This window comes from Haemaphysalis longicornis, unplaced genomic scaffold (assembly GCF_048455015.1).
Source record: "Haemaphysalis longicornis isolate Haplotype H1 unplaced genomic scaffold, Haemaphysalis longicornis Haplotype H1 scaffold_4, whole genome shotgun sequence".
NCBI lineage: Eukaryota > Metazoa > Arthropoda > Arachnida > Ixodida > Ixodidae > Haemaphysalis > Haemaphysalis longicornis.
In genome coordinates, this window is record NW_027526361.1 from 110,872,481 (window position 1) to 110,892,105 (window position 19,625).

At 45.1% G+C, this 19,625-nt stretch overlaps 1 protein-coding gene across 1 annotated transcript; it reads left to right on the plus strand.

The window, feature by feature from the left end:
- Window positions 1–1,076: 1,076 nt before the first annotated feature.
- Window positions 1,077–19,102, plus strand: LOC144179263 (L-asparaginase-like). The gene is made up of 10 exons (XM_077707552.1): window positions 1,077–1,332; window positions 4,040–4,157; window positions 7,756–7,867; window positions 9,166–9,291; window positions 11,627–11,710; window positions 12,630–12,756; window positions 14,687–14,799; window positions 15,226–15,411; window positions 17,119–17,232; window positions 18,836–19,102. Exons 1-10 carry the CDS (start codon window positions 1,176–1,178, stop codon window positions 18,947–18,949), a joined length of 1,251 nt encoding a protein of 416 aa, XP_077563678.1. The 5' UTR covers window positions 1,077–1,175; the 3' UTR covers window positions 18,950–19,102.
- Window positions 19,103–19,625: the final 523 nt, after the last annotated feature.

The window sequence follows — 19,625 nt, forward strand, 5'->3', positions numbered from 1 at the left end:
GAATAAAATAGCAGCTGGGAGTCGGAACCCGTCCTGTGCACTACTGCTCTGTCCGTCGTCAACTTACACCAGGGTGTAATTTGTGAAATCTAGCCATCATGATTTTGTAATGACTGTGTAGTACAGCCATCACATATATTTATTTATTTATTTATTTATTTATTTATTTATTTATTTATTTATTTATTTATTCAGGTTACCCCTAAAGGCCCTCTAGAAGATGGTATTACATAGGGGGGGGGGGGGGGGCAATACCGCATGGTGAGTAAACTACAACAACAACAAAAAAACAGAAAAAAAGCAGTACAACAAGATACAATGCAACGTAACAACTGCAACAAAACGCAAACCATGAATACGGGCAGCAATTGCATGGCGTTATACAATAGTTAAAAAAAGAGTGGATATAGGAGTGGATAATTTACAGAAACCTACAATAAAGTACCTAGTATTTTAGGCCATGTACACTTAGTTCGCCGAGTACCAAATCTGAAACAATTTCTATTGACCATTTTCTCAGTTTGAACCGTTCCCTTAAACGCACATAGCGTAGTGGTAACTTAACCACAAAAACAAAAAATATCGCTTTTTCACTGCAGTGCACTTGCACAAAGGTGTAACGAAACGGTTCATTTTTAGTTTGAAGAATCTAAACCAATGGTTCTGAAAAGGGCGTAATCACTTAACTCGGTAGCAAGCCAGTTCAAACAATGAAAATTTGGATGGCGTTTCTGAGAAAGCCAAAGGCCACCACACTAAGAAAACACCATCGCCCCAACGCCGTTGTGCGCAAGCAAATAGCGCATCGCGCGGTGTCTTAACTGTCTTTCCTGTTAGCCCTGTCAAACCACGCGTTTGGCGCGTCACGATAAGACATACGTTAGACGCTAAGGGCCTTCTTTGTTTGTGTTCGTTTGTTTCCTGACAACAGGAATGTGCACCGGATGCGAGAGAGGAGTCGTAGAAACAGGACCAGACGCTTCCCCATTTGTTCGTTTTTGGTATCTTGGTTATCTTCAGAATACTTGCCCGGGCGGAAGGTCAAACTTGAGGGCTCGATATCAGCTTCCGCTAGGGGGTGGTGCCGCTTTTCGGTGCCTAGCGCCACGGTTTGAGGTGTCCCCGTCAGTTACTGGCAGAGTTGTCGAGCAGTTTGGACGCACTGGGCTGCAGAGATGGCTGGTCCTATCGACGACTCGTACGTGCTGAAGGTGCTACGCTCGCTGACCGAGGAAGCTGAGACATGGCGGCCGTACGCAAGCAGCGACGAGGCCTGCGTCCTGGTCATTTACACGGGAGGAACTATCGGCATGGTGAAGGACGACGATGGAGGTAAGCGTCAACCTGCAAGTACATGGTACTCTGGCAAATGCAGATAAGCTTACTTGTAATGAATGGCTCCAGGCGGAACAAAACACGCCCCCATCGTCAAACTGACAAAGAAAAACTTAAATCAAACTGAACCTAATAATTTCGGCGCCCGCTTTCAAATCTACAAATGGACCGCTGGAGTACTTTTTTTAAGAGCGAAGCTCGTTAGCAGATTGTAATTTTTTGTGTTCGCGTTTAAAAATAGCACTAAATTGCCGGGCGCGTACAGTGCTCGGCGATTGAAACGCGATACTCGGAGCGCGTGGCTGCCGATGCTTGTTGCGCCACAGGTGAGCGCTTGTGAAAGCGAGCTGACGCATTGTGGTATACGGTGAAGGTGAGAGCGTTCGTGACGCATGCTGACTGCATCCGGCAGACAGCCCTTCAGTGTGTGGTTCTTCGCGGCGTCATAGGGGTGCTACATGCCATGGCTTCAAAACGCTGCGTCTGCGTGCCGTGCCGCGCGAAGCTGGGTGAACTGGCACCGCGCGCGTTATGAAGAATTTGAATGCCCATTTATCGCGATGTGTTATCGTGGCGCGCACGGCACGCAGGCGCAGCGTTTTGAAGCCATGGCATGTAGCACGCGTATGGCGCCGCCAAGAACCACACACTGAGGGCTGTCTCCCGGATGCACTAAGCATGCGTTACGAACGCTCTCACCCTCATCGTATACCACAATGCGCCAGCTCGCTTTCACAAGCGCTCACCTGTGGCGCAACAGGCAACGGCAGCCACGCGCTCCGAGTATCGCGTTTCAATCGCTGAGCGCTGTACGTGAGCACGGGCCCCACGGCGACCGCCCGGAAGTTGACAAAATCAACCAAATGCCTAGAACTCGTGTGTGTGTGTGTGTGTGTGTGTGTGTGTGTGTGTGTGTGTGTGTGTGTGTGTGTGCGCGCGCGCCTCGTGACGACCGCCCAGCGTCATCGGCGCACTTTTGCAAGCCAAGCATACACATGCAGTTGCGAGGTTGATCAAGATTGGTAAAAAAAAAAAAGTGCAGCGTTCGCCATTACCTTGGCAACACTTGGTCAGAAGGAGAAAGACAGGCAATGGCACATGCCCCTCCAAGGTGATGTCCAATGATTATCACTTAAAAAAAAAGAGCTTACACTTGTAGCAACAATGTTGGAGTAAGGGTAATTACGGCTGCAGCGAAGAAACAAATCTGCTGTAATCGTGGACCTAAGCCGTCATGACGGTCGGGAAGGTTGTGAAGAGACTGTTGGGAAGACCTGGCAAATGCATCTTAACGAATCTAAATGTAAAGTTATCTCTTTCAGCCGCAGGCATGCAAATTCTAAGTTCATATGCTCTTTAAACAGCTCTCTCGTCTCACCACCATTTGCGCCAAGGCCTCGCGATTGTCGGGGTATTTGCGGAGAAACTTAAAAATGCCCCTAACAGCGTACGAAGGTTGGCCTACGTTACTTTTGTCCATCCTCAACTGGAATTTTCTATCCCTGTATGGTCACCTGACCAAAAATACCTTAACAATATGCTTGAAGCCGTGCAGAATAGAGCAGCACGCTTTATTTCTTCCGATTACAATAATTCTCATAGCGTCACCCAGATTAAACATAATGACATTCCCTTTCTTGATACACGACTTTCCATTGCACTTCTGTGCTTGTTTCAGAAGTAATAGGAGGAATAGAAGTACTGAAGTAATAGAGTAATAGAAATAGTAATGAAGAGTAATAGAGTAATAGAAGTAATGGTAATAGGTTGTCGCCCCTTCCTCTTGAAAGACCATTGAGCATGTCAAAACGTTTGCATAACAATCTCAGTTACTTGCGCATTTTCGGTCATACATTAACTTTTAATAGTTCTGCCCTCCCACGTGCAATCTGTCTGTGGAACGATTTGACCGATAACATCGTTTCCATATCAAACCATGCCTCCTTCCGTCCGCGTGTAACAAGTCATTTCTTAGATTTGCTTTCTTAAATTGCTCACCCACTTCTTGTTGTCTGACGTGTTTTTGTGGAGTATTTTTTAAGTTGTATTGTGTATGCACTGCGCCTTATAATCTATAGTTACGCCTTGGCAGTAAATTGTGTCCTTGTGTTTTTGTGCCGGTTGTTCGAAATGCAGTGTTAGCCTCACCTGGTACATATTATGCTTACTTGCTCTTGTATTGCTTTTACTGTCTTTTGCCTCCCCTTACGCTTTGCTCCAATGGGGACTTGTAAGGTTTTTGTAAATAATAAATAAAATAAACAAGTTTGGATAACTTCAAGTCTTACACGTTAGCGCAAGCTTCCTTATTTTTGTTCCCGTCTGCAATTAAACTCGCGTGTTTCTTCAGTTCCCCCTGGCAAGTAAGACAACGGCCTCACAGCTGCCGAGAAAATTTGTAAGAAGTGATTCCTTTTTTGTAGCTGCTGAACATATGGGAACGCATCACACATCACTTACCTAGACTCGACAAGCCACTAAACCATTGGAGAGCAATATTCATCAAGCCCGTTGGAAAAACAAAGCGCACAGGAACTTCTACTGCCTTTGCAACGTAAATGTGGTGGACAAAAAACATCTGCATTGCTTTCCGTCCGATCAACATAACGATCTCTTCAAACGCATGATTTTCTTTCCTCCACTCTTTTGGACTGCAATAGTATTTCTACAGTGCGCAGAAATGTTTTTTGTTCACCTGCTGTAGTTCTGAAGCCCGCACCAGGGATCTTGGACAAACGTCTGCGCGAGTTTCCGCAGCTTCACGACGCCGAATACGTGAAAGAGCATTTCCCTGACTGCAAGAACCCTCCTCTTGTCCTCCCGTGAGTAGCTTGTTCGCAATCTTGCCACAGATATGTTCAATCACGAGTACGCTTAAATGCGCGCGTAGTTCTTTAACATGATTGTGACCTGTCGTTCCTTCGAATATCATACTATCATACAGCCGGGAAATATCTCCGAAATAACTGATAGGCGTGAATGTGAGATAGGCGTGAGAGATGAGATAGGCGTGAAGGAAAACTTGTTGCCGCGGGACTGGGCGCTCCGAAATAACTGATAGGCGTGAATGTGAGATAGGCGTGAGAGATGAGATAGGCGTGAAGGAAAACTTGTTGCCGCGGGCCTGGGCGCAGTCATTGGTTTCAAATGAATTGGTTCCGCTGTTGCGTGCCATTGTTCCTGTGTAATATTGCCCTTTACGACCCTCACTTTCCTACTGGAAAAGCAGGGATGCCTAATTCGCCCACTCATCTGTGGTGTAGCGAAGCAGAAATGAGTGTCCCGCCTTACGCCACCGCCCGAGCTTGAAACACAGCTGGACCGGCGGACGCTAATACAGCAGCAACAAGTAGGAGTGCCGCCTATGCTGAACAGACCCTGTAAATTGTTCGTTTTCGCACGGTGGCACTGTCAAGTGTGGCACAGCCCAAGACGGGAGCACACGCTAGAGAGAGAGAGAGCAATATTTTAAGTCTGGTTAGCTACTATCGTGATAAATTGAAATACGTACAATGAAGCGGGTGGTTTTAAGTGAATGCCACCATCCTGGCGACGGGCCGCGTATGCGCAGTGTGAAAAAGTTACGAGTTTGTGTTCAACGTTGATACGGAAACACCGTCGTTCGGCTGTGAGCGTTTTGGTCTGTCTTCCCACCGCGTTCCACGCCCGCTCATGCATGCGTTATCTTTGTTGCTGCGATGGGTGAATACGGCGCACGCATCTGTATTCCTTGATTTATTTCGTGCTCAGCAGCCAACGGACGATGGAAATACGACGTCTTTCCACATCAAGGTTGGTCACGAACTCTCGTAACTTGTTCGCACTGCGCATACGCGACCCGTGGCCGGGAAGCGCGGCGTGTACTAAAAGCCACGCGTTCCGTTGTTCGTATTACAATATATCACTATAGTACGTTCGGTCACCAGTAGCCGCATTATACAGAGTGGCCAGGTTCGGCTATAAACTGCGAAATTCGGTTGATCGATCTTGTTTGTGGAGGGAAAAATTGCTGATTGGCTGTCTGGCTATTTTTGGCTATACCGTTCGACCTACCATGGTCACCGGCAGCCTGCGGCAGCTCGTTCCGCGAGGCTCTTCGGAGTCGGCAAGTCCGAGCTGCCCAGCACCTCTTTCCACAACTCAACTGGGTTAATTAAAGATGGGGTGCGGAAAAGTGTAGAAGAGCTACATAAAAGTGGCAATTTTTCCATTTTAGGCTCACGCGACAGGCAGCTTTATACAGGCCGCATTAGCTCGATTTCAGGGGGCAGGCTGATTACATGCAGTGTTTGGTGGTATGGTTCACTCTCCTTATTCACTTTGTCATGCGATTTTTCTTTCGGTAGCCCTTATTCGCAATATTTTTTTATTTTAGTTGGCCTTTGATCTGCCTTACCTGCTCTGTTTCGAGAACAGAAACGCATTGTTGAGTTTCCGGGACTACGTGCTCAGGCTTGACCGCGGTCATCGTGAGCGACTTTGTCGCGTTTAGTCGGTATGAAAATCGCAGCCGTTCCGTTGGGGTATTCATAGCATAACACTGATAGGTGCAGCACAGATAAGCCCGTTGAAAGTTAAAAGCGCAGAAGTGTAGTGGCATTGTACTCCGTCCAATATTTGAAAAGCACGGAGTGCAAGCTTTACCTTCGTCAGGTTTCGGATGCACTTGTTGCATGGGGGCAAAAACATTCAGCAATAGCGTCAACCCCTAAATGGAGTCAGTCTTTCGGGCTTCAAGTTAGTGTATAGGCACGGTTGCAAAGAAAGGACGCACATGCCTACTGCGAATGTCGAAACCAGAAAAGCATCAGATGACGTGGCGATGCGTTTTTCTAGCACCACGTGCTCCGGCTAATTTTCACGCCGGGTGTTCGTAGCGTCATTCATATTGCACCACCCATATAAAACACCTCGACAAATTCGTAAACAATAAAAATAAAATCGCCGTACGTCAGTGTAATCGAATTAGGGAAAATATAAATGAAAGGACATCACAACTGCAAACAGAATAGCGCGGCCTCCAACTGTCAAAAACTACGTTCAAGGGTTTCTATATTTGCGCTTGAGTCCACCAATTTTAGTGTCATAAAAACAAGCTGCAACTGGAGCCTGGTTCGGAAACAATTCTCGTAGTAGGGCCACCAGAGCCGGTAACTATAGCACAACGGTCGGTCGTTTGAATCTGCAGCTTCCAGTTGCGTTCACCCGGCGACTTTATTACACTCTCCTCTGCGCCTTCACTGGGTTCATGTACGGATGCCACAATGTAAGCTGAAGGCTGTGGCAAGTTGGACCAATCACAATACACTATCTTTATGACGACAGAAAAATGATACACAAGGCGTACGTTTACTGGGGTGAGTAAATATTTTGTATCTCGGTCGGAACGTTTTTTGGGGGAGGGGGATCTTTTTCAACATGTTCCGAACTCTTGTATACGTTCCTTGGCTACTATATATTACCGAATATTAATCTGCGTTTACGTACGAGCACCCGCAAGGCTTATGCTAATTATTTTTCACGTGGACGAATTCTAGAGTTCTAGCCGACCGTTTTTGACTGCCCGATCCACGGCCAGCTATTTAGAAGCAACTCTAGCTAAGCGATAATCGTATCTTCCTCGACGTGGAGTCATCCGCGTCACTGGTCGAGCCGTGTGCCTTGTGTAAACCAAAACCTCACCCAAAAGTAAAAATAGGAATTAATATTTTCGCCACTCTATAAAGCAAAAACCGTGCTCGATGGCTTATATCACCCTTTTTCGAAAAAAGTCACTGCCAAAATGTAATGGTCATAGTAACTTTCGAATAGCCAAGACAAGGCTGGCTTTCTGGGAGCCGCATGCAGGTAGACTCGCACTTCGGTCGGCGTTTCTGGCTTCCATTTTCAACCTCCTTGATGTATGTGACATCTTCGCCTATTCGGAAGCGTTTTCGCGGTTTCGTCACTGATGTTTCAACTGAAGAAAATGAGTTCGCAGTAACAGACTCTTTGCTGGGGGCTGCCAACTCGAAAATGCGCTCGGGAGCGTTAGCTGATGGAATGGTCCTTTAACCAAGCGCAGCGAATGAAGCAGACCACCACCGGAGCCTCTCTCTGGTGATATCTCTGCCAAGCGCGTCGTGCATGCGCATTGGCGCCATTCCTGTCTATCGGAGCGGAGTGCACCGCCCGACGCGGCCAGCTAAAACTTTCTACTGGCACCAATGTAGCTTGCACTTGCTGATTACAACACCCGGTTGCTTTGTAGTACGGGCGTAGAAAAGAATAGAGGTCGTAGACTTGTGAAGGTCGTCTTCATGTTATGTGGTAATCCAGATGCAGTTGAGAAATAATCCCTCCAGATGCACTCATAATAATGGCTGCAGTAGGAACAGCCCCGTGACGAACATATATGCTTAGATACGGTTGTTCTTACAGGCTGACAGGCGATCCACGCCGAGTTGTGTACTCAATCTCTGAATACGACCCCCTGCTCGACTCATCCAATGCTACCATGGACGACTGGATTCAAATCGCGCGCGATATTAAGGTGAGAACTTTAATACTTTCTAAAATTTCAAATGTATTTAAACTAAGCTCTACCTTCACTTTGCACATGGCCAAATCGGTAACAGATAGAGGTGCCAAGGGATGCGCTCAGCGGCGGCTTACGATACTCACTGGCATAGCTATTATAATAGCTTGCATTGGAGTAGCCGAGCTCTCAGTATCAGTTTCGTGATTACCGTAGTTCAGCCGCTGCCGATAGTCAACCACTTGCTAAGCTACCGCTACGTACATCGGCGAGGCACCAGAAAAATCAAGTCTTTAACTCCTTACACGCAGAAAATGTGGCCAAATCAGAAGCAGGTAGCTATTTGGCTTGAAAATGTGGCCAAATCATAAGCAGGTAGCTATTCGGCTTTAGTCACGTCCTTAGTACGAGATGTTGCGCGAATTGACGCACCGCGCGAAATTGTCTTTGTTCCAGTAATAAACTATAGAGCAAGTACTTTCGAAGCCCACCGTCACTGCACGTGTTGTTGTAGGCATTACTGAAAAAAAACTTTTTCGCTACTTTCTTGATATTTATGGGCACTCTAAATAACCCACGGAGTAGGCTGCATAACGCGGAAAATGTATGTGGGTCATGAAAAAGATGGGACAAGGGCTACACTTCCTTCTAGCCTTTTTTGTCGCTTTTGCAAAGTTGTCGGTCATGTATATGAACTCGCTGGAACCTCAACTCACAAAAATATCCCCACCTTGTCTAAATCCAAGCCCAAACCTTAGGTAGCGCTCCCAGTAGAATGAACTTAAACTTGCTGTATATCGCGTGGTGCCAGAGAAGCGAGTCTCATTGCCACATGCCGTGGGTTGCACCTTTTGACAGGAAATGTCTTCAAATGGAACACTGCGAACATTTGAGCTTTCAACAAATTATAACTACAGTTCGATAAAGCTTCGTAGCAGCTACGAATCACTTACTGTATCTGCTGGAGTTCTTGCCTGTCACTATGGACGCTCGTTGAGTATGTCGAGGTAATTAAACTACTGCTTTACGGTATCAATCATTCTGTAAGGCCAAAGGACGCATGTATATCCCTGACCACTTTCAATGCCAGTTGCGGAAACGGCATGTCACCGACTTGAGGTAATTGCAACATCCCAAATCAAAAGCGTGCTGCCACGCTCATTTACAACGCCAACGCTACGCTAGCACCTATTGCCACCGTTCTGCAGCTCCTATACGCAGTGTCAGACGCTAATTTCAATTCATAGCATAAAAACAAGGCCCAAACGCTCCTGCTGAATTTTTAACATTGCATCTAACTTTACTCTCCGCAGGAGCGCTATGATAAGTATCATGGATTCGTCATCCTCCACGGCACTGACACCATGGCCTACACTTCCTCTGCGCTCTCCTTTCTCCTTGAGGACTTGGGGAAATCCGTTGTTGTCACCGGCTCGCAGGTAAGGAGAAACTGGGTAGTAAATTCCTACTTAAAGACCCTCCGTTGTTAAACGCCTACGCGTTCCGCTACTGATTCGAAGGCTGTGGGTTCGATACCGGCCTCGCTAACAGTTTTCTTGTTGGAGGCAGAAACAAATTCCCGTCCACACCAACCTGGTCTAGCTCCCCTACTGGCCATATCAACGTTGCGAGGCCTACCACCGTCACTTCTCAGTTTTCTGGGTATCTGGTCAATCACGACAAGGAAGGAACGAAGTCGCCCACGCTATCTAGCACGATAGCTTCTCTATGCTTCCTGGCCATGTCCATCTGCACCTCTTTACACACATCCGCAATCCCAATTGAGCCTACATACAGTGCAGCAGTGGCTTATTCAAAAGGAAACAAATATTACGCCAAGGGCCTTAGTTTGCTGTGATAAGGGCACGCGTACACTCAACTTCTGCTTTGCACACTCCCAAATATTTCCCGCCTCGTCACCGTCTTTATGCAGTCATGGGGACACCTGGAGACACCTTCAAACTGAAAGATTCTGCAATCACAACACCCTCACACACACCTTCCTCAGCCCTTCTCGACATCTATACGCATACATCGCGGCAGCCCGCTAACGACATACGACTCCTCCTGCTCACAAACCTTTAACCGTTTCCCACTATGTCGCACGAGCAGTGGAAGTCTGCGTTGACCCTTGTTAGTGACGAGACACGTGTTCAAGAATATCGAAGACCGACGACAAACCTTTATAAAAATGGGACAGACGACCGTTTTTCTTGCGGACTATATGCTCTCTATCGCAAATAAAAGGGCATCACTTAAAACACCTTGAAACGAAACGGTTTCCTTCATGGGCTCTGGAGCGTTTGAAAGCTGAATTTCCAATCTACCAGCGTTACGTATGCTCAGAAAAGGAATGTGGCGAACCATCACAGTGAGCCGCGCAGCAGCATAGTTTTAAGTGTGTATCAAATAACAGCATATACTTAAAAACTTGTGCCCAGCTAAAACAAAGAAAATGCTGTCGTTCCACTTCATTTATGCTGTTTTTGAACCACTCATTGAAACTGACGGAGCTAATTGCATACGCACGGTAGTGTCGCGTTTAGACACATGACACCACCCTTAAGACTTCAGGAAGTTTAGTGCCAAACTAAAATTATTCCCTTCAATTTGTTTAGAGATTTGGTTATCCCAGCACAAAAAACGCTGGCAATGTATTATCTAGAGGACATAAACTGCAAATAAATCGGAGGTCTGTCCCTTTAGAACTTCAGTAATGCTCCACGGTGAAGAACACTATATTCGAAAGACACCAGGCCTCCAATATAATAAAGCATTAGTTGGTACGAAACAGCGGATAATGAAACGAGCGGTCACCTTTCCTATCCTAAGACTTCTTTTCAGAGGTGTAAAGTTTCGGCCACTTGCTGCCTAGAGCGTCTGGTCGGCGCGGGCAGGAGGCGGAAAAGGAAGAGAAGGGACAACGGTATCGTCTTAAAAACTGGCACTACATATTTTCCTCTTTCGTTGGTCGCAAGCAAAAATGGCAACCATAGGAACTTACTGCCCCATCTAGGTATTTTTGTTCTCGCTTAGGCGTTAAGACTTTTGCTCCCCCTAGAAATTTTGAAACCACTTATGCGTTGGAAAGTTGTGGCTTGAAGACATGGAGGAAAAAAAAATTTCATGGCGCTTCACACTGAATGCACGAATAAAATATTTAATGAGATCAACAGGTGCTGCTGTTAGGGCACCCGCCCGGTGGATTGGATCCTTTGTCCGGGATCCCCCGGCTGCGGCTGGCGGCGCGGGCCCAGACATTTGAAGACGAGAATGTACGCCGATGTGTAAGGACTAAAAAAAAAACCCTGCTCGACGCATGAAATTCTCCTCGGGTTTGTGTTCAAACACCATACCTGAATAGTAAAAAAGCCAGTACACATTAGGAATTCTTTACCCGAACCTTCTAGCGTGCATGTTCAAGGCACCTCCTAATGAAAGAAGTGAATAGTCATTTTTGAAGCAGGCAGAGAAATTGTAAGAAAGTTGTACATAACACAGAAACTCGTAACAATGTGTAGGCGCTGTTTTCGATAGTTTGCAGCGGCGGCCATAGCCGCATAACTATAGTTGGGGATTTTTCTAGGGATCGGGGAACTCATTGCCTACCTTTACGGATAAATCGATGCCATAGGTTGGCAACACTAGTCTCGCATTTCCCTCTCACAGTTCTCGTTGCCCTCAAAGTCTCACAGGGTCGACCCCTGCCTGCAGAAGCTCAAACAAGCGCTCTGCGAAGACTGTTTACTAACTATACTATTTTGTTTTGTGCAGATTCCAGTTTTTGAGCCCAGAAGCGATGGGCGTGAGAACTTCCTAAATGCGCTCATTATAGCAGGAAACTACGTCGTACCAGAGGTGAGTACTGTGTAATTTCGTCAGGCTTCGCCGTAAGCAAAATGTTACAAAACGAGTTCGACCAAAAATAACACACGCGTTTGTAATGAACGTTAACTTAAATGCACATTTTCGCGGGTATGAAAAATATATGCAGGCATGTGTATTCACTATACTAAATAAATGGGAACTGCATAGACCGGAAAAAGGTCTGTTTATCAGCCGTTTCCTCTAAAAAGCGGTTGCGGTACGCAGATAAGGGAATGGTACCTAAAAGTTGAAAAATTCAACAGTCGACTTGAACGTTCCGCCAGTATAATAGTTTGAACTGCGAGCTATTGGCTCGTGAAAAACGACTTTATTTGCTTACTTTAGCTTCAGCAGCTGCTTTATTTGTCATTACCCGAAAGTGTTCTTTCTCTGAATGGGCTTTCGCTCACAACCAGAAATACTGTCCATAAGTGCGTAACACCTAGATATTTGAGCTCTACTGTGTTCGGGGTGTTCTGAACCACAATGTACAATATTAAACTGTCGAGTACTCGAAAGTACATATTTTCGGTGTACCACATAACAGCAGCGCATTGCGAATGATAGTTTTTTCACCAATCACTTGACCTGCAAGTACTTTTGATCTGTTTGAAGAAGGCATTTGTAAAGCTTAAGTATGTCGTTCTTAACTCAGGTGAAAGTACCATCACTCTTTCAGTATCACTTTCAAAGTTCTGATTTGAGAGCGATGTTAAATGGATGCCAAGGGAAGGACACTATTCAATAAATGTGTGCGCATCGATACTTCAGGAGGTACTCATTTTAACGTCACCGCCTAACTGCTTCCTTTGCCCATGACCTTCGCACAAATCTTCTTTTGCGAAGCACTTCGTGAGATACCGGGAATTTCAACGGACAACGCCCCTTGCTGCGCCTTTTCTCTCCGCAGGTGACGCTTATGTTTCACCACCAGCTGTTTCGAGGAAATCGCGTGACGAAGTTCAGCGCCGCTCATCTCGATGCCTTTGCGTCGATCAACATGGCTCCTCTCGTGACATTTGGCATCAACGTCGAGAGTAAGTTATGATTTGCTGGAAGCGTGCTCAGACAATTTCATGGCGCAGCTGGTTTCGTAGATTTCTCGTGTCCGTTAAAAAAACATAGGTGGTCAGTTACTCTGCCTAGGAATTCAATGAACAGGTGCGTGGGCGTGTGTGCGTACGGTTGTGGGTTACGTTTGCCTACTTAGTTACATTACTTTCGCTCTGCGTATGTTTTAACTCGAGTTGCCATTCTCGTTGATTTTAAATTGCACCTCTCTACACTCCTCGCAATGCGAAGGCTGCGTATCGTCCGAACTTCTGGCCGAGGTCGTCGAAAATTTTCAAACGTGTGGCACCCGTAAGGACTCTTCGCATAAAGGTGCACGACGAACAAATGCTTATAAATCCCACTCCCTGATTCCCGGCAATTAAACAAGATCGAATAGTCCCAGCCTGATTTGCGTGAAGAAAGTTTGCTCAAACTTCTTCCACCCTAACTTCGCTAGTTCATGCAAGTTTGTAATGACTCACGATTTATTTTGGATTCCTGAGGTGTAATAAAACAATTTCACGATTTCCGGCATTCGTGAGAGTGAATTCTTGATGTAAATGCAATTGAGATGAGGGTGATAATACCACACGAAATACGCCCGTGTACTAAAAACTGATCAGACATAAGTATCAGCTTAAAGGTAATTTTTCATATGTATATATTGACGCAAAACGAGCATTTCAGAGGAGAAAAGGACGTCACTGAGAATGAAAAATAACTCTGCATAAATTGTAGGAATTAGTTAAATTCATATTTCAGAATATCATTACCCTATAATATAGGTTCTGTGACCTGGAGTTTAACTTTGACAGAAGCTTCCCGGGGAAGCCAATATTTTTGCGACGAACGAGGAACTTGCTTTTTTGGCAGCAACGTTCCGCTTTCTCACTTCGAAATGAAATATTTTGATGAAGGGTGAACAAGCTGTGCACAAATTGCAAAATATTATAGTAAAATTTCAGAGGTCAAATTTCTCAGCAATCTTTATTGAATAAAATTAAATTTAACGTACTTGTTTGAGCAATCAAAGAAAGAAGCGGAGTACATATATGGTGCGTGGAGCCTTTCTAAGGTCTCTGCTAATCCGGCAGATGTGTGTACGCACCGCGGCGGCCGCTTTTCTGATGGAGGCGAAAAGCAAAAAAGCCCGTGTGTACGAGATTTCGGCGCACGTTAAAGATCCCCAGGTGGTCAAAATTAATCCGGAGCCCTCCACTACGGCGCGCCTCATCGCCTGCGTTGCGTCGGCGCGTTAAACCCCCACAATAAAATGTGTGTACGCACCCTGCGATGTTGCAGACCATTTTTTTTGCCCATTTAATAGTCCCGGGTCTAGACAGGACTGGGTGGGCTGGATAGGACTCTACAGAAATATGAATAAATTGACCACGGGAAACTTAAAAAAGGCTTTAGTGATGCACTTTCTTCGCAATAAAACAAGTGTTGACGATCTTACGCATCGTTTGTAGGTCTACAATATACTGTTATAACTACATTCATATATATTGCTTAAATTGATAAAGCCGCAAGCTTCGGTAGTAGCCGCTTATGATCACAACTGGGCGGGAGTGCACCAGGCCGTTTTATGAGTGCCTATTTAAGTGCGGTCTGATGGCATCTCTGAATTCTTTCGATACAGCCCCGTCTGTGGCTGATCAACGGTCGAAGAATAGTCATGCGCTAGGATTGTTCAAATCACGTTAACAGAATCTAACTGAATGAGAAGAATAATCCGATCTCCAGGTGGTCAAAAATTAATCCGGAGCCCTCCACTACGGCGCGCCTCATCGCCTGCGTTGCGTCGGCACGTTAAACCCCCACAATCAATCGAGAATAATCCGTAAACCTGTTCGAACTACTTCTCACTGAAATGCGCCCAAGATACTGTTTTTTTTTTGTTTTTTTTTTCAGTCAACTGGCGGCTCATCCGTCCTGATCCCAAAGGAAAGGAACTGCAGGCTCGAACAACTCTGAACAGGGATGTGGGACTCCTGCGCCTTTTCCCCAGCATTACACTTGCCGTGGTGAGCAGCTGGCTTTTAGCCTTTGGTTTAATCCGTTCATCATATCAGAGTGGGCACGGCGCAGAATTCTCCGACTGGTCACTGCAAATGCTGAAGGCTCGCTAACAAGTCGTAGGGAACATGCGGGAAGATCGGCTACTTAAGTGTATAGTTACGTGAAAGCATTGCTTCGCTATCCTAATGCAATCCATATCCAAACCGCCGAGAAAATTGTCTGCCTGTATTGCTGGAGCCTTACTTTGTGAGGGTTCACATATTGCAAGATTTACGCAAAACTTAGTTTTGTTATTTTGATATATTTTTTCCTCACTGTCCCTGTTTTCATTAAATGGGGTGAACTGGATTTGGTGGAATAAAGCGTTGCGATTGTCCACTATCTGTTAAGTTTTATTTAATCCTTAGCCTTCATTAAATCGTGAAATGCAGGTGGAGGCCTTTCTGGATCCTCCTGTTGAAGGCGTCGTGCTGCAGACGTACGGCGCTGGAAATGGACCCACCGCGCGGAAGGACATCATGAACGCTATTCGCAAGGCCACCGGCCGCGGAGTTCTCATTCTTAACTGTTCCCAGTGTCTTCATGGAGGAGTTGACCCCAGTTACGAGACTGGAAACGTAAGTCACTGAATGATTTTTAGTGTTCCCTATGAACTGTTTTCGAAGCAGACGCGATTATTATAAGGTTATGGTTTATGTATAAAGGCAGCGCTGTCAAAAACTGTGCCGAAAATAGTGCAGACACTGTATTGGCACTCCTGTATGAGAATTTCATGCGTTGAGAACTTCAGTCGAACTTAATTTTCTTGGTCGCGAGTACTTCAGGAGTAAGTTAGAGCTTTCAGGTAACACTCCTGGTAGTACGTTGGTGGCTAATTTCGCTCGTCGTCAGACATATAGGTGTATGGAGGGAAATGGTACGGATACACCGAAAGGAAAAAAAAATTGTCTTGGAAATATAAGTTCTGCCTTAGTATGTATGTTTGTCATATAACAAGAATGCGAGATAATGAAGAATGGTAACCAAAAAATACCTGAAAGCTCAAACGAAATTTTCTTTCATGGTGTCGCAGATGACCAAAAAAACAGCACCTCAAAGATTGGCATCACACGCGTAGGACATGTGGGTGACTGCTACAAGTACGCACAAACAAAACAATTGGTTTGGTGATGAGTGACAACATACTCCAGATAATAGTATAAAAGCGCATTTCCAAGCATTCTGACCTAACTTTCAGGGCTGCAATACTGATTGCATCCCCTTACTGCACACGTAAGCCCATGTGGGAGATGCGTTTCGATTATTAACGAAGCGCAGATCCGTTGAAAATCTGCCTGTCAATGGTAGCAGTGGCGTAGGCAAAGCAAGGAGAGGGTACAAGCTTCCCCCCCCCCTCTCCCATTCCCACGCGATATCCGGATTTGCGGGAGGGAAGGTAAGCGGCGATAACAGGAGCACATCCAATAATGACACGTGGCAATTTTGCCGGAGAGGTGTGCATTAAACTAACGCGAAATGGAGCTCTGCTAGCTTTCGACACAACCATCAGCCATTTTTTAGTGTCCCCACAGAAAAACCCCAATACAATCGAAATATTAAGCCAGAATGTTCAAAAGTTTGCTTTTTGTTTAACAATAGTTTCTGCTGCCTATTATTTGCTTTTCTTTTGCCTTTCCCTTTCTCCTCTGTATTTTTTGTGCTCCGACCCCCTCGGAAACAAAATTTTGGTACATAATTGAATGGCTTTTATGTGCGTAATTTCTGGTAGGAAGAGATTCGCAAACAAATCGTCGGTATTAAGAGTTGATGCTACCACCGTGTGCCCTAAGAAAATCCCGCGTTAAGTATTAGGCCGAAGGAATCGCTGAGAACAGATTGTAATTACAGCTTCTGGAAGGGCTTGTACGTGGACACGAAGCTAAAGTTAGAAGTGAGTGTTGAGTAAAGCACAAGAAAACAATTAAGCATGCTAACATAACAATATTTCGCCACGCCCTTAACTGTTCATATGGTGGTAAGGCTGAATTGCCGCACATGCTCTTACATCGGCAAAAAAACGCCATGCTCCGAGCATTGTCTGCACATTGTACACTTTTGCTCTTGCCCACTTTAAAAGCTACGAAATAACGATAATTTTGCTTGCGGTGCTTTCCTGCCAGTGAAGAGTTTAAAAATGTGTCACGCATCCGGAGACTCGTATTGCTAACAAAAATATACGCCTTCATGCTACAGATTGCGGGCTACATAGACGGGATTTCTGGCGACTGCAGCCTGTTTTACAAAGCGGTTTCTTTTTATGTATCTGTTTTTTGAAAACTACACAGGAACTCCTTCAAGCCGGCGTCATCCCTGGTGCTGATATGACCCCGGAAGCCGCTTTGACCAAGCTAAGCTACGTTCTTACCAAGAGCGAGTGGTCACTTGAAGAAAAGAAACAGGTACAGTTTCTTAATTACCTAGTATTTCATTAAACTTTTCCGCATTTTACCTGCCTCTTTAGCAATGTTCAGTTTATATATTTTTTTTGTCCCTTTACAGTTTTATTTTTGGCCTCCTTCTGAATAGCTTTTACCCCTGCAAGCATGTATGAAAGTAAGAGTAAAACTGCACCTAATTATCGGGAATTACCCCACTGCGAAATCTTGAATATCCTCAAGACTTTGTATACTAATAAAAAAAGGAGACCGGAGACACTGCAGATTTGTAAATTCGCTGTGCGTCAAAAATGTTGGAGTTGTGACATTCTTGGAGCAGCATCTACACAATTTTCAGTTGAGGCGGCCAGAGGATAAAAAAAATTATAACCCATCCACTCCTGTAATGAATAACCGGCGAAGCTGTATTGGCGGATAGCTGACTGCCCATACAATTAACCGAATAAAAATTCATGAATAACTAGGACTTTTAATTATTTCTCATATGATCGTTTTCGAGGTAGCGCTTATAAAACAAGAGTTTCAGCTGTTTTCTGTAACCGTAGTCGCTCCGTAGAACGGCATCTATAGGCAGAAGACCAGAATTTTGTATTGTTTACAAGGTTACTCTGAGCTAATCTACAACGACATATAATAACTCTGCTAACGCAATAGTCACCTTCCCGGCCCGTTTCAGTTAATTTTTTTTTCTAATACGCCCACGTTGGGTTCACGGCTGCAGAACACGTTACACAGTTCTGGTGCGAGCGCGGGGCATTCTTCGTAGTCTCTAGGGTCGACGCAACCCGCAGAATCACGCAACTTGAGTCAGTACCGAGCCCAACACAGTTTAGCTGTAACACACTCAGAGAACATTCCTCAGACAAGATGCTTAACTTGAGTCAGAGGCAGCTCCATCAATCTAATCTTTCGCATCGCGTAATTACAAATGGAAAGTTGGGCGCCGTTAGCAATCGGGTGCACCCTTTAACAAAGACACGCATATCTTTGATATCTACACATCCACATTTGCATATCTGCGCCTTAGCTCAGTCCGAACCAAGATGTAGGCGTCCGTAACTAGTTTGGATCGCTTGCTTATATCGTTTGTGAAATCTTCACTCTCACCGGAGCTTTCGAGGTTGTGTGCTTGGCAACAGGACAGCAGCCGTTAACCGAACTGGGATATCTGCTCCTGTAACAAATTGCCTCGACTTGTTCACGTCAGCTGGTTGGGCGATCCAGTAAAAATACATTCCAGAAATGGTGCCCTGTGCTATTTTTTCCTCGAGATTAGATATTATTCAAAGCTACATACATTTGTTAAATAAAAGTACAGATATTTCCACTTCAAATACAACAGTGCAGTCGAAAATATTAGTTGTGCAACTACCCGTTCGCTTTAAAAGGTGTGAGCTTGCAATTCTCTTAACACCGACGAAGTTCAGTTGTGTATTTAGTACAATGACAACCTATTTATATTGATGCTGTAACACGTGCCTGCGTAACCATGGGATACGTGTACTGATACTTAGATAAGTAACCCCAAACTCCGACTTACCACTTCATCACGTTCGCAATCAGCGGTGGCAGGTAAAGAATGCATCTCCATGCATCTATTTTACAGAAACTGCAAGAGGACCTGCGTGGAGAGCTGACAGTGGGACCAGGCGAAGGATGGAGCGACCAGTACAACGTATTCAACCTCTATGGACCATGGAAATCGCTGTTCATTCGCTGACAATGTTCAGTGCACATCTTAAAGTAGCGAGAAATAAGACACTGAAGCCTGGAAGTCTGTACCCCACTTATACGTTTGTATCTTAGGCCGTGAATACTATATTGCATAGAATCTTTGCACATTTACAAAATAAAGCATCTTTACTGCACCTTCGTCAGAAAATATTTTTGAAGTTGACTTTTTGATATCCAATTAAATTAAATTTGGCACTATTATTATGAAACCAAATTTCGTGTCGTGAGTGGCACCTTAGAAAAGCAGCCTTAAGGCTGAAGTTGTGTTTACGTGTTTGAATTTTGAAATATTTATACTAGAAACTGCTTGGACCACGGGTAATGCCGGAGAGGTCTTCCTGAAAGTGATTTCAGCAGGCCTTTTACGAATGCAAGGGCCACCGACAGTTTTAAAGCTACCGGACTCGCTGACGTCTGGTACCCAAATAAGTTCTCTATCAAGTTAGATAATATCCGTATACATTGCCAACATCGCATGGTAAGCACATAGTCGTGTATACCATTAAGCTATACTTTTTTGCACAGTTGAATTCATCATGTTTATCACATTTCTGGACTGTGGCTAAAGTAGTAGTACCACGGTAGATATCGTGCGTAGCTCTAGCGGTTTTCAATACCAGCATAACTCGCTTCCTGTGTACGCACGTGCTAAGCTTGGACCT

Bases quoted from the DNA above. Each gene is read 5' to 3' on its own strand.
- LOC144179263 (XM_077707552.1), top strand. From the start codon at position 1,176: ATGGCTGGTCCTATCGACGACTCGTACGTGCTGAAGGTGCTACGCTCG. The intron at 7,868-9,165 runs GTGAGAACTTTA...TACTCTCCGCAG, and splicing joins AAATCGCGCGCGATATTAAG to GAGCGCTATGATAAGTATCA. The intron at 14,800-15,225 runs GTGAGCAGCTGG...CGTGAAATGCAG, and splicing joins CCAGCATTACACTTGCCGTG to GTGGAGGCCTTTCTGGATCC.